Below are 17,623 nucleotides of genomic sequence, written 5' to 3' on the forward strand. Positions count from 1 at the left end.
GACATAAACAACTACACATGCATTTCTCCAGTGGCAGAAATAGCTGCTTCTGTTTGAGCCAGTGCCACGTGCTGCATAAAGTATTGGCAGCTGATCTCTTCAACACAAGTCATGAAGGCTGAGTTGTTGTAAGAACTTAGATCTAGCATGTATGCTTTACAGTAAGGGATCTTCTTTGTATTGAATCTTGATAATACTGCTGCTTACCTAAATCACAACTATGTATCTTGTTGTTCTCCTACTTGCAATGACCTGCAGTGCCTTAAAGGCTATCTTTTCACAAAGTTATTTCAGCCATTGAAGTGCAGCTGTCGTGATCTTGCTGATGGACTCAGTGATTACCCACTAGTAGGGATGTTCCTTACCGTGGCTGAGGTTACATTATTCAAGCAAAGGAACCGCTCATTTTCAAGACGCCTACAGATATACATACACAACATTTTTGTGACTGTATCAATTAAAAAGTATTCATACCAGATAGCTAGAACCATTGTGATTATTAAAATGAAGCTAAACAGTGGAACTAAAGCATTACATCAAGAATATAAAAGAGTATCAAAGTAGGTACAGCAAATCTATCACACTAACCAGGGGGTACTTTCAAAGTTAAGGAGCTCAGATTTCTGGGTGGGCACATAAAACTGTTTCTTCAATTTAAATGCACAAGGAGCTTATGATGTGGTTTACTTCCAAGTAGAAGGTGGCCAGCCATCAGAGTGTTTGGACCTGCCAGACGTGTACAAAGTCACATTTGGTTTCTGAGTCAGCAAGAGCGTTTATTCTTATCATTAAGATTAGCTACTTGTAGTTTCCTTGATTAAATTTAATGTGCTTACAATTATGCAAATGATCTTTCTTAATGTTTTAAGAATACTCTCATGTATTGGTTTTGCTTTTAAGACTGCTGTTGCAGTTTTAAGATTGCTGACTGCTTCTGCAATAGTATTTGCTCTGAGAGGTGAAACAATTCTCATACCCCTTCTATAGAGCTTTCTCAGGCGCAGCTATTTCCCAGCACTACTTGTTATAATTATTGGTTTTGTCCAGATGCAGGAAAGCGGAAGGCAGCTGCTTCTGCAGGCAGTGTCAGCAGGGAGCACTTCTGCACAGTTCCCAGGCCCTTGACCAGCAGGGGAGAGCTGAAGGCCCAAAGTCCCCCACTTTCTGGGATCCTCCAAGATTGATCCCATTGCTTCCAACAAGCCTGAGACACCTGCAGAGTCTCTCTCTTCAGTTATTTGTCCTGTATAGCAGCATTTAAGTAGGATTATGATTTAACTTTCTCCAAGTAATAAGGGTCCTTGCTGGCCTCACCTATCAGTGACCTGAGAATTGATTCCTGCTGTGCTATTTCCTGTTGTCATTTTCAGCCGCCCTCATGAGAGCAGGATGGAAACTCTTAATACCCAGAAAATAGAGAGAACTTTTGTTTTTCAATGCAGCGCACAGAGTATCTTCCACTGAGACAGTCTCTGCAGTTGTTCCAAGACAGTAGTCTTCCTTCTAAGTCAATATCCAAATACTGAAAACGCCACCACCAGCACATTTTAACTCCTGCCTCCCTCAGTAAACAGATTAGATTAACTCAAGGAAGTTTCATACATGGGTAAAGGGGCAATGCTGCCCCCTTCCATTTTTGCCACATGTTCCCATTCCCCACACACACACTGTTGCTAGCACTAGGTCTCACTTGGCCACAAAGGCGGTGCATCAAGGTTTTATCCATACAGAAACATTTTTTTTGTCTGGTTATTTTTCAGCCAGGCCATGTCCCTAATCCAGCTCACCACACAACTGCTGGTGACAGCATGGAGGTGGTAGAGGAAGCACAGCGCCCAGAGAATACACCTCTCCAGGAGGTTTAAAGCAGCTGCAAAAAACACAGCTTCAGTGAGAGATTTCACACAAACCTAGACAACCGAAGAGGCTGCTGCCAGGGACAGGGACAGGGGTGGATCTGCTCACCAGCAGTTTTCTTTCTTCCATCCCTTTCTAGCCAGAAGCTTCCCTCGGTTCAAGGGAATTCCCTTGTTTCATTTGCAGCTGGTTCAACTCACAAAAGGGCCAGAGAAACACCGGAGTCAGTACAGGGATAGGAGAACATTCCTCTATGACAAGAGTTGAGGCAGGAGGGAGGGAGGAGGACCAGCCCTTTGGCAGCCACGAGGCACTGGGACTTTCAGGTGCCTCGCACAGCTTTCCCCCAGCCCTACCTGGTGTCATCTTGCTGGCGTTAGGGAGCGAGCACCAGAAGGGCTCCACGGTAGCTGTGCTTTATCAAACGCCCCCACAGAGATAGGATACAAGGTAATTAAAACTTTCTCAAGTTATCTAGTGGCAAGAGACTCTGTCAGAGGTAGGGAGGATCCTGGAAGAGCCCGGTACACAGGCCATGGTGGAGAGGTATGCTCAGTTGAGGTAACAAAACCAGATTGTTTAGGTAGGAAAAGATGAGCTAGCAAGAAATTGCACATAACCACACAGCCAAGGGAGGGTCTTGTTTTCACAAGAGTAGTTTTAATAACCTAGAGGCAGAGGGACACCACTTGACTCTAATCACCTGCATGCAGTTGTTGGAAGGGGACTCAAGTAGCTGAAAGCAGCAGCTGGCCTCAGCCATGGTTCAGCCCTGTCGAAGGGCAAGATTATTTAAAAAAGCTGACAATGTAAACATTGTTAGATGTCACTATTAAACTGGGTCCAAAACTGGTCAACAGCCTAGTTCATTCATTCCACCTTGGTCTGAGTCCTGAGGAAAGGCTAATTCCTAAAGCACCAGTTCCATTTCCAGTAGAGCCCCATGCCACAGACACTTCTGCAGCATGTCGTGTTTCTTGTAGATCTCAGGTCACTCCTATCTTGACTACAGACTAGAAATATTTTCCAAGCCATTAATTCTTAGATGTAAAAAATGGAACTTCTGACACTTCAATATTTCCCTCTGTTCTGAATCAGAATGAATATTTACAAGTTTCCCATAAAAGGAAAAATAAAATATTTTGGAACCACAAAAGCAGTATCATTTGCATGCCTCATTTGGGCTTTTTACCTTATATTAAAAAATATCAAAATAAATTGATTCAACTTTGCCATAATTTTTATACATTCTTAATCATTGATGAAGTGAAAGGAATCCTGCAAAACAATGTATTTTAATTGATGAAGCATTTTTGGAGATAAATGGCTCTGCTAGAAGATTTTCAGCTGGCTCTTCTGAATTCTCTTTTCTCAAAAAAAAAATAAAAATCAGACTTCCTATTCTTGCAGCCTACATCAGCAGCAGGCTCTGCTGGTTTTTGCTGAGGCTAATTTTTTAGTGGTCATAGTTGTTATTTCTGTTTGTGGTGACTTGCTTCCTTTTTCAAGCACCAAACCCCATTTTAATTTGCTTAAGCATATAGCAGTACATTACTATAAAGATATGGGAAGTGGCTTTATTTTCTGTGTTCCAGTAAGTGTCCTTTCAATAAGGACATGCAAATATAGAGCTCAGCCCACAGAGCATTACAATGTCAGTGAGGAAGACAGTATTTTTATTTTTTTTTGAAAGAACCTTGGAAACCTATCATCTCTCCATCAGGTCAGCCTAAGACTAACGGGGACACCCATGTTCTAGGAAAAATAACATGAACTTTCCCATTGTATGCACTAAAAAAAGATTTATGTTGCAGATCAAGCTTTACTGTCTTAGACCAAGGCTATTTCTGCAGCTAGCTTTCAGGAGGGGAGCATTCATTCAGCATGTGAGATTGTATACGACAGGTTCAAAAAAGTCTTGGATAGCCAAGTGTGAACAAGCAGCTCCTGGGGTACAGAATGGGCTGGAAACCCTAAGTCATAAACAAATCATAGGCAAACCCACTCACAGCATATATGAGAACAAAGGATCAACTAGTCTAATCTTTCACTGGAGCTCTTTCAAAGCAAAAATGGTTAACCTGAAAAGTGTGCACTTTAGGTACTACTGCAAAAGATAATTTCCTCAAAATAATGTAAGCCACAGGGATTCACTGAGCCACTATTGGAGGAAAATGTCTTTCTCTAAGAAAAAAAAATGAGTTTCTAACATCTGAAGTTAAATAAATGTGGCACGGTACGCAGTACAAACTTGTCAGCCTTGGACTTCTCAAAAAACCATACAGTTGTTCAATGCATATTAAATCTAATCAAATAGTTGATAAAAAAACCCCTTGGTTTTCACTTGAAATGATAGAACAGCAATACTACAAATGGATCTCCATAAGTGGTGCTAAACTAACCCTGATTGTCCTAAAAATATAAAATACTCTAGTGTTCCTTCCAGCATGATAGACACCTAGACCTCAAACTCCCATAACATGTTGAACACAGCTCTAGATAGTAATATAACCCTGGATGAGCAGCTTTGTTTAGCTAAAAACATGCCTGAGGACAAAATACCAGCAGCACTTCCTGATGGCTGACAAATCCACAGCGGACCAAGAAATCCAGCCCTATTTACAACAACCATTTCCTGCATATATTCCCTTGCTACTAACACTGCTACCAACACAACTTCGTTTGTACTATGTCTTCTATAAGCCAAATGCAGAGATGGCTGCTGTGAAATCTTAGCGGTACCATGCACGTCACAATTCTGGCGCTAGAAGCATGACTTATCATTATGCTTTCACTACTTTGGAAAATCATCAGTGTCCAGGCAGCAAGGAGAAGCCCCAGTGAGTGCAGAGAAAGCCGAAGTGACTCTGCACATAGCAATTGGCCTCATGTCATTGCAACCACTCCCGCACTCAGACCTGAAAGGTCAAAAGTATATTAGAACTGTTAAGCACCTGCACTGGATTACCAGCGCAGGATAGATAAGACTGCATCACCTAGGTCTGGCTGGCATGACTGTTAACAACTAGTTTGTCCTTACAGAGCAGCTCTGCAGCAAACAGGATTGCTGCTCATCTCTGCTTTCACGTTAAAGCAGTAGGCTCACCTATCTGAAATGACAGCAGCTGTTTCTTATACCACTTCTCTAGCTGTGACTTTAGTTTCATTGCAGAATACCAACATTTATGTTCACCAAATATAATTCACTGTGTTTTGAAAGTAACAGAGATGGAATGATAGAGGCAACATAGCATGATTCACTTCAGCCTTGAAACTGCACGGAGCTGTTTCACTAGAATTATGCTACCAGCATTTTTTACCTCTGAGATATTTGCAACAGTTATTATGAACCGAGAAGACTGTAAAATAAACATTTACAACCAAAAATTGACCAATATACTTTGACAATTCTTGCCACAAACTGCCTCTGAAAAAATAAATGATTATTTTATTTTCTTATTTTTGCCCACTTCTGATTACACTTTCACTGAAGCATATTTCCTTTCCTTCTTCTTTCAGATTTGTCTGTCTTAGCCCAGCCTTCTGTTACCGATATCTTTCATTTTATTATCTGGAAAATAGATTTGAATGGTGCTGTTAAATTTTTCTGTGGTCATTAAATTGCATCTTTTGACTATAGACATGGCACCTCTAAGCCATATTTTAAAATAATTTTTAAAATAATAATTATTTTATTTTTGCATAACTTTTCTTTTTTTCCTCTTTATTAATAATTTATCCATTATGTATATAATGGCATTGGAGGCAAAGCTAAATTAAAGCCTCATTGGGGTAGGTATCACACAGACATTTAGCAAGGGTTTTTCTTCAACGACACTAAAATCTGAATAAGCTAGACAAAATGTGGAAAAAAATAGAAAAAAATTAAATGCCATTGAATAAAATTAAGAATGAGGAATGAGGTTATCAACTATGACTCAGCAAAACACCTATGCACATACCCCAGCAAGCAAACATACTGTGTCTTTGATGAGAATGATTTAAGCGCATGCCTATATGCTCTACTGATTCAGACCCCATATGTCTGAATTCATGTGAGATCTGAGTCTTGGCCATGAAGCCCTGCTTCTCATCCCAGAGAAGCTTACACTTGTGAGTAATGCCACACCTGAGACATGCAGCACAGCTCTGAAGCCTGACTTCTCTTTATTCATAACAGGTCTAAAATTGGTAATTGCCAAAATATTTCCTCAGTGACTCTGCTGAGATTCTTTCAGCCTTATTCTCAGCTTTTCGGATGGGAATATGTTAATCCTCACATGCCTTCCAACCTTTTCCTCTCTAATGATACTCTATCAGGACAACACTTCTGTAGTAGGAGTCAATAAATTCATAAAGATGAACAGACACCACCACCTTGCTTCACCTAAGCGAGGTATTACTAAATGAAGCAAGATTTAATTTGAAGGGCTCTCCAACACAAAGAAACAGGATTTGAACTAGGCTAAAGTCCAAGGAATTGCAGTTTCAATATGTGATATAGTCACAACCTGTTAATCTGCTGTGCAAACTGGTCTCACTATAAAGCCACTTCACACACAAAGTACTCTTCCTACCACTAGATGTCAGTTTTATACACTTTAAAATGGATAAATACCTTAAAAATAGTCATTCTCGGTTCACAATAGAAACATATTTCTTTACTAAGCCATTCTTGCAGGACTGACCTTTGATTTTAAGGATTTCAGATTTTATTTACCTTCTTCTCTTCTGCTTTTTTGCCCCTGTGGGGCACAGTTCTCCTTTATTTAAGAAAAAAAAAAAAAAGACCTAAAAATTTCCACTAAGCATTTATTCCATAATTTACTTAGTCAGAGACGCTCTGACAATTTTTGCCAGATATCACTGGTAGAAGTCTACAGCTCAGGCTCTATTTCTAGAGAACAGCATCAAGATCTTAATTCTTATTCCATAAGGATATTTTTATATTCCAGAATGACATTTTTACTAAGAAATGCCATATCTCCTCTGACCAGTCACTGATAGTCTCCTATGCCAGTTAACAGGAAATATCATTAACATGGCTTATTACAGTTCTATGATTTTTCAGATTTTTACTCACATTGACTACCTAAATGTAGATCATTTTTATTTACACTGCAAATTTCTGGCTCTCAGAAGCAACAAATGTACCTGTAGATTCCTCCTAATCCTGGCTTCTTGCAAGTCTTTTTGTCAGTACTAAACAGATTCCATAAACATAAATAAACCTTAACATAAAGAAGTTGATCATACTGAATGCAGAGCTTTTATAATATAGTATGCATTTACTTTGCCATAACAACATGAAATTGCTTTATAAATCTGGGTCTTCACATTCCCCCTCAAAAAAAATGAAGCAGCTTAGGAAGTCAAATTCATTATACCGTATCATATTTAAATATATATACATAAAAATATATATTTTTTTATATATATATAAAGCAAGCAACAAACTCCTTTCACAGGAAACCTCTCCAAACTGGTCCATGCTCAGAACTGGCAATGTTACAGAACGTAACTCAGCATTATTGTAAGGTAATGGCAAGACTCTTGCCTTACCTGCAGTTTTACTGCCTAGATATTGACATCTTAACTAGCACCACAGTATGTTTGTTTATCAAAGTCAAAAGAATCCTCTCATGCTCACTCACATCAAAATTCAACCTTTTCAGACTCCTACTGAAGCTTCAGGGCTCTTCTGGGTTGTTTAAGGTATTATTTGCACCTGCAGCCATCACCATCTCATACAGGTGCTTACCTACAAGGAGGGGCTGAAAAGTAAGGAAGGGGAAACGGATGTGCTTCTATGAACTTCAAAATATAGTTGAAAAGACTGTGTCATACAACCAACTATAGCAGCAACCTTCTTCAAAGACACGTAAAAACTTTTGAGACACTAACTCCATTAAAATATCCCTTAGCACAACCTCAGCTAGGAACTGTGAAAGCATGACAAGAAATCTCCAAAGCAAACCTGGAGGCCAAAACGGGTCAGGTCCCTGACTTCTGACAGCTGCGTTTGTGACTTAGAAGCCTTCCTTAGAGGAGCGCTAAACCTGTGGCAGGTGAAGGTGCCACATATACTACATACTGTGTTACAATATTTTATGCCATGTAAGACCTCCATTCCCTTTACCTTCCTACTACGCTTACTCAGCTTCCTCAAGCCAGGGCTCCATTTGCGTGCTGACTACTCCTTATCCACCTACCAGTCATCTTTTACATGTCCCCAAGTCTACAAAATGCCTTAAGTCCCACCCAGCCCAGGCATGCAAGCCACACACACGTGCTGGCCATTTGCAAAACATTCACAGGACCAGAGGAGCACCTCACACATGCCAATTCACTGTGCGTGTACCACACAGTACACATGCGTGAGTCTAAACTTTTCCAGACAAAAATGAATAAAACCTACCTACCAGTCTGCAGCTCCAGAGTGTACCAAAATTTAGCTTCTCTTTGCTTTTGATGTAAGGCTTCCCCTTCTTCAGCACCCATGCTGTCAAACAGCTGCAGCAGGATGGGCTCAGATCCAAGACATGCCTCTGCAAGTAAAGGGGAGAGAGACACACCTCAAAGATTTGCACCACTACAACATTTCTCCTCTTCCATGATGCTATCTGCAGAATAAAGCTGGCTGGCTTGATTCGCAAGCTAAGTTTCGGTTACTCTTAGCTACTGAGCAAGTTGTTGTTAAGTGAATGAAGCAGCCAGTAGAAAAGAGGAAATCAATAGCAGGTTTCAAGAGAACATAATTTTTATATACTTTCAAATTGCATTCTAACATGAAACTGTAAGTACAAAAAACCCCAGACAGTTCAATCTGACCATTTAGTTCCTCATTGTATATTTGGCAACTGATATCCCTCCAGGAAACTTCTTGTTTATCACACATACTTATTTCCAATACGTTCTGTTCACGCCAATATGAATCACTAACAATGTATATCATAAGCAACAACAGGAGCAATGGATGATTAAAACCTGGAAAAATTAGTCATCTTCTTACAGAAGCTACGATGTATTTTCAAAAATGTTAAGCTTGCAACATATTTTTGTACTCTTTCCTAAGACCAGAATTTTGTTGCTAAAATGCAGCAGCAACAGCTCTTAATTACAATCAATGGTGCAATTTACTGGAGAGAAAAAAGAAAAAAAAAAGGAAAAACCCACAAACAAACAAAAAAAGATATTTTTTAGCTGGACCCATGGATGCCAATCTCCTCAAACTTCAGGGAGGCTCATAACTTAATCCCCTTATTGAATACTGCCTCAGACAAAAAAGTAATCAAGTTAAAACCCTCCATACAAAACATTCACTAGTATAGGAAGTGCTTAGATCCATAGCTCCCTCCTCTACCAAGCTCAATTGCTAGTTGAAAAACTGCTTGATCCAACCATACACACAGCACTCACCTCCATGGAAAGAGCTGCTTACAGCAGAGTGCTGCTTCAACAGCCCATTCCAGCAAACAGCAGCTTGGAAGGGCAGTGAGAATTACACAAGCTATTTGGCTGCAATCACCAAGCAATTATACCTCAGCAATCTTAATACACTCAAGAAAAACCTTAGTCTATTTTGCAAAGAAAAGTGAGTGAACAAAAATCAAATCCTTACAACAAAAAGCATAGCTGCTTCCTCCTCTTACTTAGAAGGTGCAATAACAGGGGAGGAAGTGGCCCTAATATTGCTGGTCATTGATCTGCAGAGGCAATTTGGTGAGTCATCACAGCTGACAAAGTCTGAACAAGCCCAGATGGGCCTGTGTGTCAATCAAACAGCTCAATATAGTTTTAAATTTCCTGAGGAATTTGGTGATTTCTAGATCTGCTAGATCATCTGCTAATTACCATACGCACTACATGTAGATATGCAGCTGCTTTTTGTTACAGTATAATTACAGGCTAAGTATTAAATGTACGGGGTTCTCTAGTGTCTGAAATGGCATATTTTCACAACAAATATATCAAAGAACTTAAAGAAATACAGAGATTCACTTGAATTTAAATACAGACTGAGGAAATATATTTTCTGTGAGATCTTACATGTTCTCCACTTGATCTCCTTGTCTCATACACTTGTTATTAGTGTCTCATTTTGTACGCCTGATACAAACTCATCTATCATGCTGACGAGACAGTGAGAGGAAAGGCAAAACAGTCTGGAATGGGACTGATGGCTGGGGGGTTATTCAGAAAAACAGATAAAGCTGGGCAAACATCAATCATATTACAATGAACTCAGTTTCACTGAAGTCACTGGAAAGTATCTGTTTCAGAGATTTCACATCCATTATAGGTGAGCCTAGGAAGTCTCAGGAAACGAGCAAATTAATTTCCTCTTCCTGACACAAAAATAGGAGAGTTAGAATTGCATCTATTAAATGGACAAGTTTTCAGCCTGATCTATCCTCTGTTGAAATCCACGCTGAGATAGAGGGCATTTTAGCATTAGCAGGTTTCTGGACTGAAACCATGCAATCAACACACTTGGTCTGGGTACAATCCAGAGATTTTACTGGAAATTTTGCACTAAAGGAAAATCCATAGATAAAAAAAATGTTTAACTTGGACTAGCTTAAAGCTCTGACATAAGTTGAGCTGCAAGCAGCACACTAGCTTGAACATCAGATATACTTCTGCTGCTTTAGTGCAGTGCACGGACTCTGGCACGTTGAGGTGAAAGGTATACGGAGCTACACAAACTATTGAAATGATTTGGCAAAACTGTTTCCAGTACCCAAATTAGCTTGTGCAGCTAATGGGCATTGTATGTGCCAAGGTAGCACACTAAAAATTCTATTTCTTTTTCATACCCAGTTTTTCATGGGTTGAGGAGTCATGCAGAAGTCTAGCACAAGAGCAGACCAAACTGGGACTTAATAGGCTCCCGACCATTGTTAAAGTAATCTTCAACTCACCCATTGTTATACTAATCTGCTGATTTCAGTAACAAACCCCAAAGAAATTCTGTGGTGAAGCTGGAAAGAGACCATAGAAAATGGCTTGCTTATCGCTTTTTTAATGATTCATTAACCAGCATAATTTAACCTGCCACATGCCCAGTTAAATTCCAGTTTGACAATGTAGTGTGTGCGACCAGCTTTCCAGAAATGTTACAACAGGCCAGTAATAAAAAGTTAAGCATTAACCAAGATGAGACAACCATGTAGCTACAAAACTCAAAACTATTTTTTAGGTCTTTGCTTAGTTCACTATTTAAAATATCATGCAATTCACTTAATGGATTGGTCCTGATTAAATTGATTTTTATTTAAAATATAAAACTTGTTTTCTCTCTTTTCAGAATGTATCAGATTATGAGCTGAGCCGATTCAAAATAATGCACCAGCCGTAAGTTTCTCATTATTTTCTGCTTCCCCATTAAATGACTAATACTCTGTTGTACTCTGACAGTTTCTCCGTTAATAAATAAGGAAAAATGAGAATTGAAACCTCCTCCTCATGTGAAGGGCATTACTTGATGTGGGTAGAACTTCTTCAGGATTAGGATGCTGGAAGGTTGACAAGAACTGTGGTTCAGATCAGCTGACAAGAAAGTCCCTTCTCCACCAGCTGCTGAGTGATATTCTTCCCCAGAAGACACAGGGACAACCTTAACATTAGGAAAAGTACAACTTCAGCTTCTTCCAGAATACAAATACTTGTATAGTGTATCTGCTTCTTAGGGATCAATTTAAGTGATCAAATTAACAAAGTGCTATGTTGAAAGTAATTTATAAATAGAATTTAAATAGACTACTAAATAAGAAAAGTATAACACCTAGGAAAATGCCTTCTTGTAAGTTGTGACAAATCAAGTTCATTTAGAAGGATATCCTTAATGTTCCAGTATATTATTTTTCTTGTATTACTGCACAGAAATAATATTAGGGAGTTTTCTCTATGAGCCAATGAAACCAAGAAAAGTTCAGTTTCATATGGAGTTGGTCTACACCAAATGGTTGTTGTTATTCCATGTAGGATTTTTTTCCCTAGCTGGGAAAACATTATATCTATTTAAAAAACCAGAATTGTTTTTCAAATCCCACTCTATTGGTAAGAAACAGGTATTTTTACCCTCCAAAAACAGGATTTTAAAATGCTATTCCTATTGATGAGAATTTGATGAGAGCATAAGTTAATGTTCTTCTGGGTTTGTTTTAATAATTAACTCGATGCGTAAGGAAAGGACATTCTTGCAAAATAATTAATTCTAATGGGAGATCATTTTGAGAGAAAATGTAGAGATCACGAATATAAAGTTAACCAGTGGTGTGATTTCTGTTTCTGAATGAATACATGAATCTGATCTACTACAATATTGGGCCAAACAGAAGTCCACTGAACTGAGACCAAGAGTTGCACTTCTACTGATGTTGGTATTCAAGGTTTGGATTTTCAAATTGTAAATTGGAATAACAAAAGTGTTTTGTAATACGAATTCTGTGGTCAAGTATAAAACAAAAGACTAAAGTAGATAAGTCCAAAGTAATAAAACTCCTCAAATGCACAGTGTGGATGTCACGTCCCTAGCACCGACTTTCACTCTAAAATCTGTTGCTCTTACATCTTACTACTTGCTATTGCAAAACTGCCTGAGTTTGTAGCACTCAAACAGTTTGCATGTTTTAACTGGGAAAGGTCTACATTGATCCACCTAAGCCAGATGAACAGGCCTGTTCAAGCCTGTTCATACAGCAGGTAATCCCCAATGGACCAAAACACTAAGGAGAGATAAAGAGAAAAATAGTAATTGCCAGACAAGTTGAGACCAAAATCCTGTTTTTCTCCTGGCAGTGACATGTTCTGAAAGTTTCTTCATGGGGCTTCATTAGACAGAAGCTAGATCCCCGGACAAGCTCTTTGACTTTCCCATTCTAGTTCTTGCTAGTGCAAAACTTGGTGTTCTTTTCCATAAGAAAGATTTTGAGTCTAAAAGGCTATAAATTCTCTGTGAACTAAACTATGCCATTTTTCTACATTCTGCTAGGAAATCCCATCACAGATGTACCAGGAGCAATCTGCAGCTGTGCATGGGTATAACTTCCCTGACTTCTGCACCAAATACCTCCACTAACTTAATGGAAGGATCTTTTCCCTCTTGTCAATGTTCTCTAAGGGGGAAAAAGATAACAGGGACAAAAAAGACAAAATATTTTCTGTGGGAACAGTTTAGTGTAGTAATTCTGATACTCTGAAATAAACTTTTTTGGCACTACGCTTTTCATGAAGACTTTTATTATATTCTGTTAATTCAATTAGCATTGGCTTTGACAGCCTAATGACAGCCTGATGCAAACTAGTTCTCATCAACACTTAAAGCCACAGATCTACCTAGCTTGCTTCTGAGCAGATACTGAATATAGCAGTGAAATTATCAAGGTGCAACCTCTACTAGTGTCCTATCCTATTCCTGAAATGCAATCATGAAAGATTTCCTTCCCCACCTCCCAAAACAATAACAGAAGAAAGGGGCTGCTTTCAAACACGGGACAGCAGAGTACTGAGGCACTGGTCCAAATGCTGTCTGGAGCTGCGTGCCAGGGTTGTGCAACAAACTGCTCTCACAGGTTTATTTGTTTTCAACAGTCCTGACATCATGTTGAAATCTTGAGCTTGGCTTAAAGCCCTTCCTCCTGCAGGAGCACCATTGTATTTTTCACTCCACACAGCAGACTCCGTTGATATATTCTCACCCTGAAAGCCTGGGGTCACCTAAAACGCTGGACAACTTCACTCTCAAGAATGGCAGTATAACAGCACTTTCCAGATACTTCCTATCGGAGAAGTCTCAAACATCCCACTGATTACAGCCATGGGCTCATTTATTCAGTGTTAAAATTTATGCCAGGAAGAACACCGTATAGAACATCACACTATATTCAGGAGCACTCCTTAAGAGAGCGCAGATGTCAAAATCGACCTCATACCACAGATATTTCAGAATACTGGAACTTCAGTGCTTTCCAAACATGCTGTCTTGCTATCTTTACTTACCATTTTAATAAGCAGTGCAAATAAGATTGGTATTTATAACTGTATTCAGCAAAGCTGGTATATAAGCTATAACTCCATTAAACATCCATAATTTGGAAGCACGTGTTGAGAAAGAAATGTAATTACGGCTCAATCACCTCAGTGTAGGTAGCCCAAGACTTACAGTATCAGATGTTTATGCAGGAGTTGTTTCACAGCCTACTCAAGTTTCACTTTCCCAGGGACCGTGAAATTAAAGGGCCTTCTTTATAGCTAATGTGATTAGAAATTCACCCCAAATCAAACTCAGAATAAATTTTGCTCTCAACTCATGAGCTCTGGGGACTGTTTTCCAAAATCAGGACTGGAATCTTTCATCACAAAATCAGTGCTCTCTATCACATGTAAATTCAGAAGCCTGTTCTGGCTGTTGGATTGCTAGGTAAATGAGAAATCTTCACCTACAAATCAGGTATGATATGTCAAGTCTTGAGTTTACCATTTGTATATAGCAACATGCAGTTATGGAAGATCCTGGATAATAAGTGAGCTGTGATAAGGAACACATAATTACAAGCATTGTTTAATTATGGTGTGGGCAGCACTTGATCTCCTTTTCTTGAAATAAACATCTACCAATTTTCACTGCTGAGAAAAATGTTACTAGTTTATTTTGCCAGGAATTTATAATATATGCAGAAAAAATTGCTATTCATACATCAAGTAAGTGTTCTGCAACTGAGATTGATTTCTAGATTAATTTCCAACTCTTATTTTTCATTTATTCATAATTTTTAATAACTCCAGACTGAATTTTTTCATCCTTGTCTTCCAAGCAAAGGAGATGTGTTTTTCTGAGACATATGAATAAATTCTCAGTTGTAAGAGAAGTTACATATCAGGAAAGTACCTTTGTAATGCTGACATGTTCCACTTGAAATGTCTGCACTTGTATAATTCAAACTGCAAGAACTAGAAACTTTACACATTAACTCCTTTTTAATCCCTCCCCCTCCGCTCATGTTTTTTCTTCTATTTCTTCATTAAGGAAAGTAAATAACCTAATGTGGAAAACTGACTTTTCAGCTTTTTTGCAGGTATCAACATTTAATTCCACGGACAAGTTCTCCATACACCAGGTGCAAAGGCCTGGATCCCCTCTTAGCCCCTTTGTAGCTGGGTCAGGAGAGAGTTTATAAGGCAAAATCTTTTGGAGCAATGGTGTCCAATAATCACCAAACCTGGATTTCATAAATGTGGATTTGAGACCTTGCTTTGCCTAAGCAAACTCAGCTAAATTATTTTTTGCGTTCCCTGCTTCCTTTCCTACCTGCAGTGCGGAAATAATAGAATTTCCCTATCTATCTCACTCAAGTTCTATAATGGAAAAGCATCAGGAATTATGTCTTTACTTAAAATAGTAAGGAAAACTGTACAACTGCAGTGCAGGTAAAAGCCATAACTTGCTTCCCAAGGTCCCATTCACCAGCTGTGATGCCACAGGGCCACAGAAGTTACATGAATTAGGGACATCTGAACGTTGTGGAGAATACCGGCCGAGCAGTGGCCAATGCTGCCATCGCTGCAGCTGCCAGACAGATCTCTGTGCTGTCAGGGGCCACCCCAGGCTTGCAGGCAACAAAAGAGGGTGATGGTTCAAAGGGCAAACAGACCTCCGCCGGCAAAATTAATTCTAGTCTACTCGTGACAGAGATTTACACCCATCTTTCCTCAACAATTTAGTCAAACACTTCAGTGCATTTTAACTCATTGTCCATGCTTCTAGTGAGAATCATTGTCTCAAACACTTGCATGCATAATGCATTTTCTTCCATTACATTTTTACTTCTCATTAATAAGACAGGAAAATTGAAGCCATAAACATTAAGACAATAGTTAAAATTAAGAATAAAATAAAAGTCAAGAAATAAATCACTAGACTTCTAACAGACTAAAATGACATTAAAATTTCACATGTAGAGAATTTTGTAATCCTGTTGGGGGGGAGGGATTACACAGGCATTATCATTAAATTTATTCTTAGTTAATAAATGTAGGGTGTGCAACATGATACTTTCAGTTTCATTTTGAAATATTTTGATTTCTTGCTCCTATATCTTTATTTTAGTAGATTAGTTTGCCTAACCAAAGACAAATTCTAATAAAAATACTAATAAAATCAATGAAATTTCTATGAGAATTAGACCATTTCCTTAAGAAATAACAAAGAGCTTTTGCTGTCTCTTTAAGCAACATGCAGCAGTGCAGAAATCTTGTGACAATCTGCATTTGGACTTTCCCCACTCCAGAGAAAGCTCCAAGCTGAAAAAGCAAAGGTGGTAGATGACTTCTATCGCAATATTTAGTAAGCAGGAAAGGTTTTCCCCTCTCCTTGGGATATACCGTAATGGATTTTTAAGTACCCTATATCCTTTAAATACCAGTGCTGACTCAGGTTGAATGTTTTATGTCTAAATATAGATACAGTTCCTTGCTTTCCTTAGCTTTTGATGTACCTTAAATGCCACTTTAAAAATCTCCACTTATTCCCAAAACTGGAAGAGGCCAGGGCTGCAATTTCAGAAGATATCTCTTCATACAGTCACCTCCCAATAAAAATGATACCTAAAAGAGACCAAAAGAGGTTTCCAGTACATAACCACTACAGTGTCACAGAAGCATACTACAGGACACTTCCTTGTTAGCTATATATACTCCAAAGGAAAAAAAAAGTATCTGAATTTGACTTTAAATCACATTTTTATATATCATTTACTCATTTTTAGCATAGAAAGGCTATGACAAAAGTCTGCTCAGGTATCAAATATTTACAGAGGCAGCCATTGCCTGCTGATTAGAATTAATTCTGGATATTGTCCTGTTCACAGGAGGATCTAGGAAATATTTGCTCAGCAAAGCAACACCATCTTGCCTCCTTTTACAGCAGCAGAGAATATTACACTCCTGCAGCAGAAAGGGGGCAACAGACACTTGCATTACAGCAGTTTCTCTTCCATCCTGCCATGAGCAATAGAGACGTTTTGCAATGACAGCGGTTACTTGAGATGATGGAAAGATCCCCTCACAGCTGAGGAGCATATTGTGTTCCAAGTTCTTCTAGGAAGCTCACTTCTGCTCTTGTAACTAGACCGTTCACCATGCTATCTTGGATCTAAAAACAGGCAAAAAGCTTAACAATGAAAGAATGGAAAGATCACAGAGTTAAAAGCCTTGTGGCACCACCATAGACCACAGGATTTGAACCCGAGACCACAGTTTAATCGTAGCTCCTTCCCCATCTCAGCTCCATGTCAAAAGAAGTACCTAGTCAGGTGAACACAGACAGATGCATTCCAGTACTATGAATCCATAACTGGGCATTTCTCTTAGCACTAAGGAAATCCAATCCAATCTTCCAACCAAGCTTTGCCACATTTTTGAAATTTGCCAAAAATTTATGGTAGTGTATCTTGGCAAAATATGCTGTCCACTATTTAATTCCAATAACATTTGATACTTTTCCACAGATAAACAGGGAATTTGTATTTTATGTATTGTTTTATACTGAAAATAATGCATAAAGAAAATTGTACAAGGGAGAACCTATTTCTGTACATCACTACAACTCCGACCACTCGGAAGACTTTTTCAAACTATCTTTCTAAACTGGACATGGAGATGCAAGGTGGAATTACATTAATGGTGTTCTAGGTGGGATGAAAACCAAACCCTATACGGGAGTCATTCAAGCTAGCAATATGTTCAGCCGAAGAGCAATGTACAT

At 38.8% G+C, this 17,623-nt stretch overlaps 2 protein-coding genes across 6 annotated transcripts in view; one reads left to right on the plus strand and one right to left on the minus strand.

The window, feature by feature from the left end:
• Positions 1 to 8,457, minus strand: part of DNTT (DNA nucleotidylexotransferase) — a 154,446-nt gene extending 145,989 nt beyond the window's left edge. The window contains exon 1 of the mRNA XM_054832615.1: positions 8,280 to 8,457. The gene's annotated coding sequence lies outside the window, so the exon portion shown is untranslated. The remainder of the gene's footprint in view (positions 1 to 8,279) is intronic.
• The window catches only part of BLNK (B cell linker), a 107,467-nt gene that overhangs the window by 24,712 nt on the left and 65,132 nt on the right, over positions 1 to 17,623 (plus strand). For all 5 annotated transcript variants that reach the window (XM_054832604.1, XM_054832602.1, XM_054832609.1 and 2 more), the window contains exon 3: positions 11,168 to 11,214. In XM_054832604.1, the coding sequence (XP_054688579.1) occupies positions 11,168 to 11,214 (47 nt within the window). The remainder of the gene's footprint in view (positions 1 to 11,167; positions 11,215 to 17,623) is intronic.

The sequence above is a fragment of the Grus americana genome, chromosome 7 (genome assembly GCF_028858705.1).
Source record: "Grus americana isolate bGruAme1 chromosome 7, bGruAme1.mat, whole genome shotgun sequence".
Classification (NCBI taxonomy): domain Eukaryota; kingdom Metazoa; phylum Chordata; class Aves; order Gruiformes; family Gruidae; genus Grus; species Grus americana.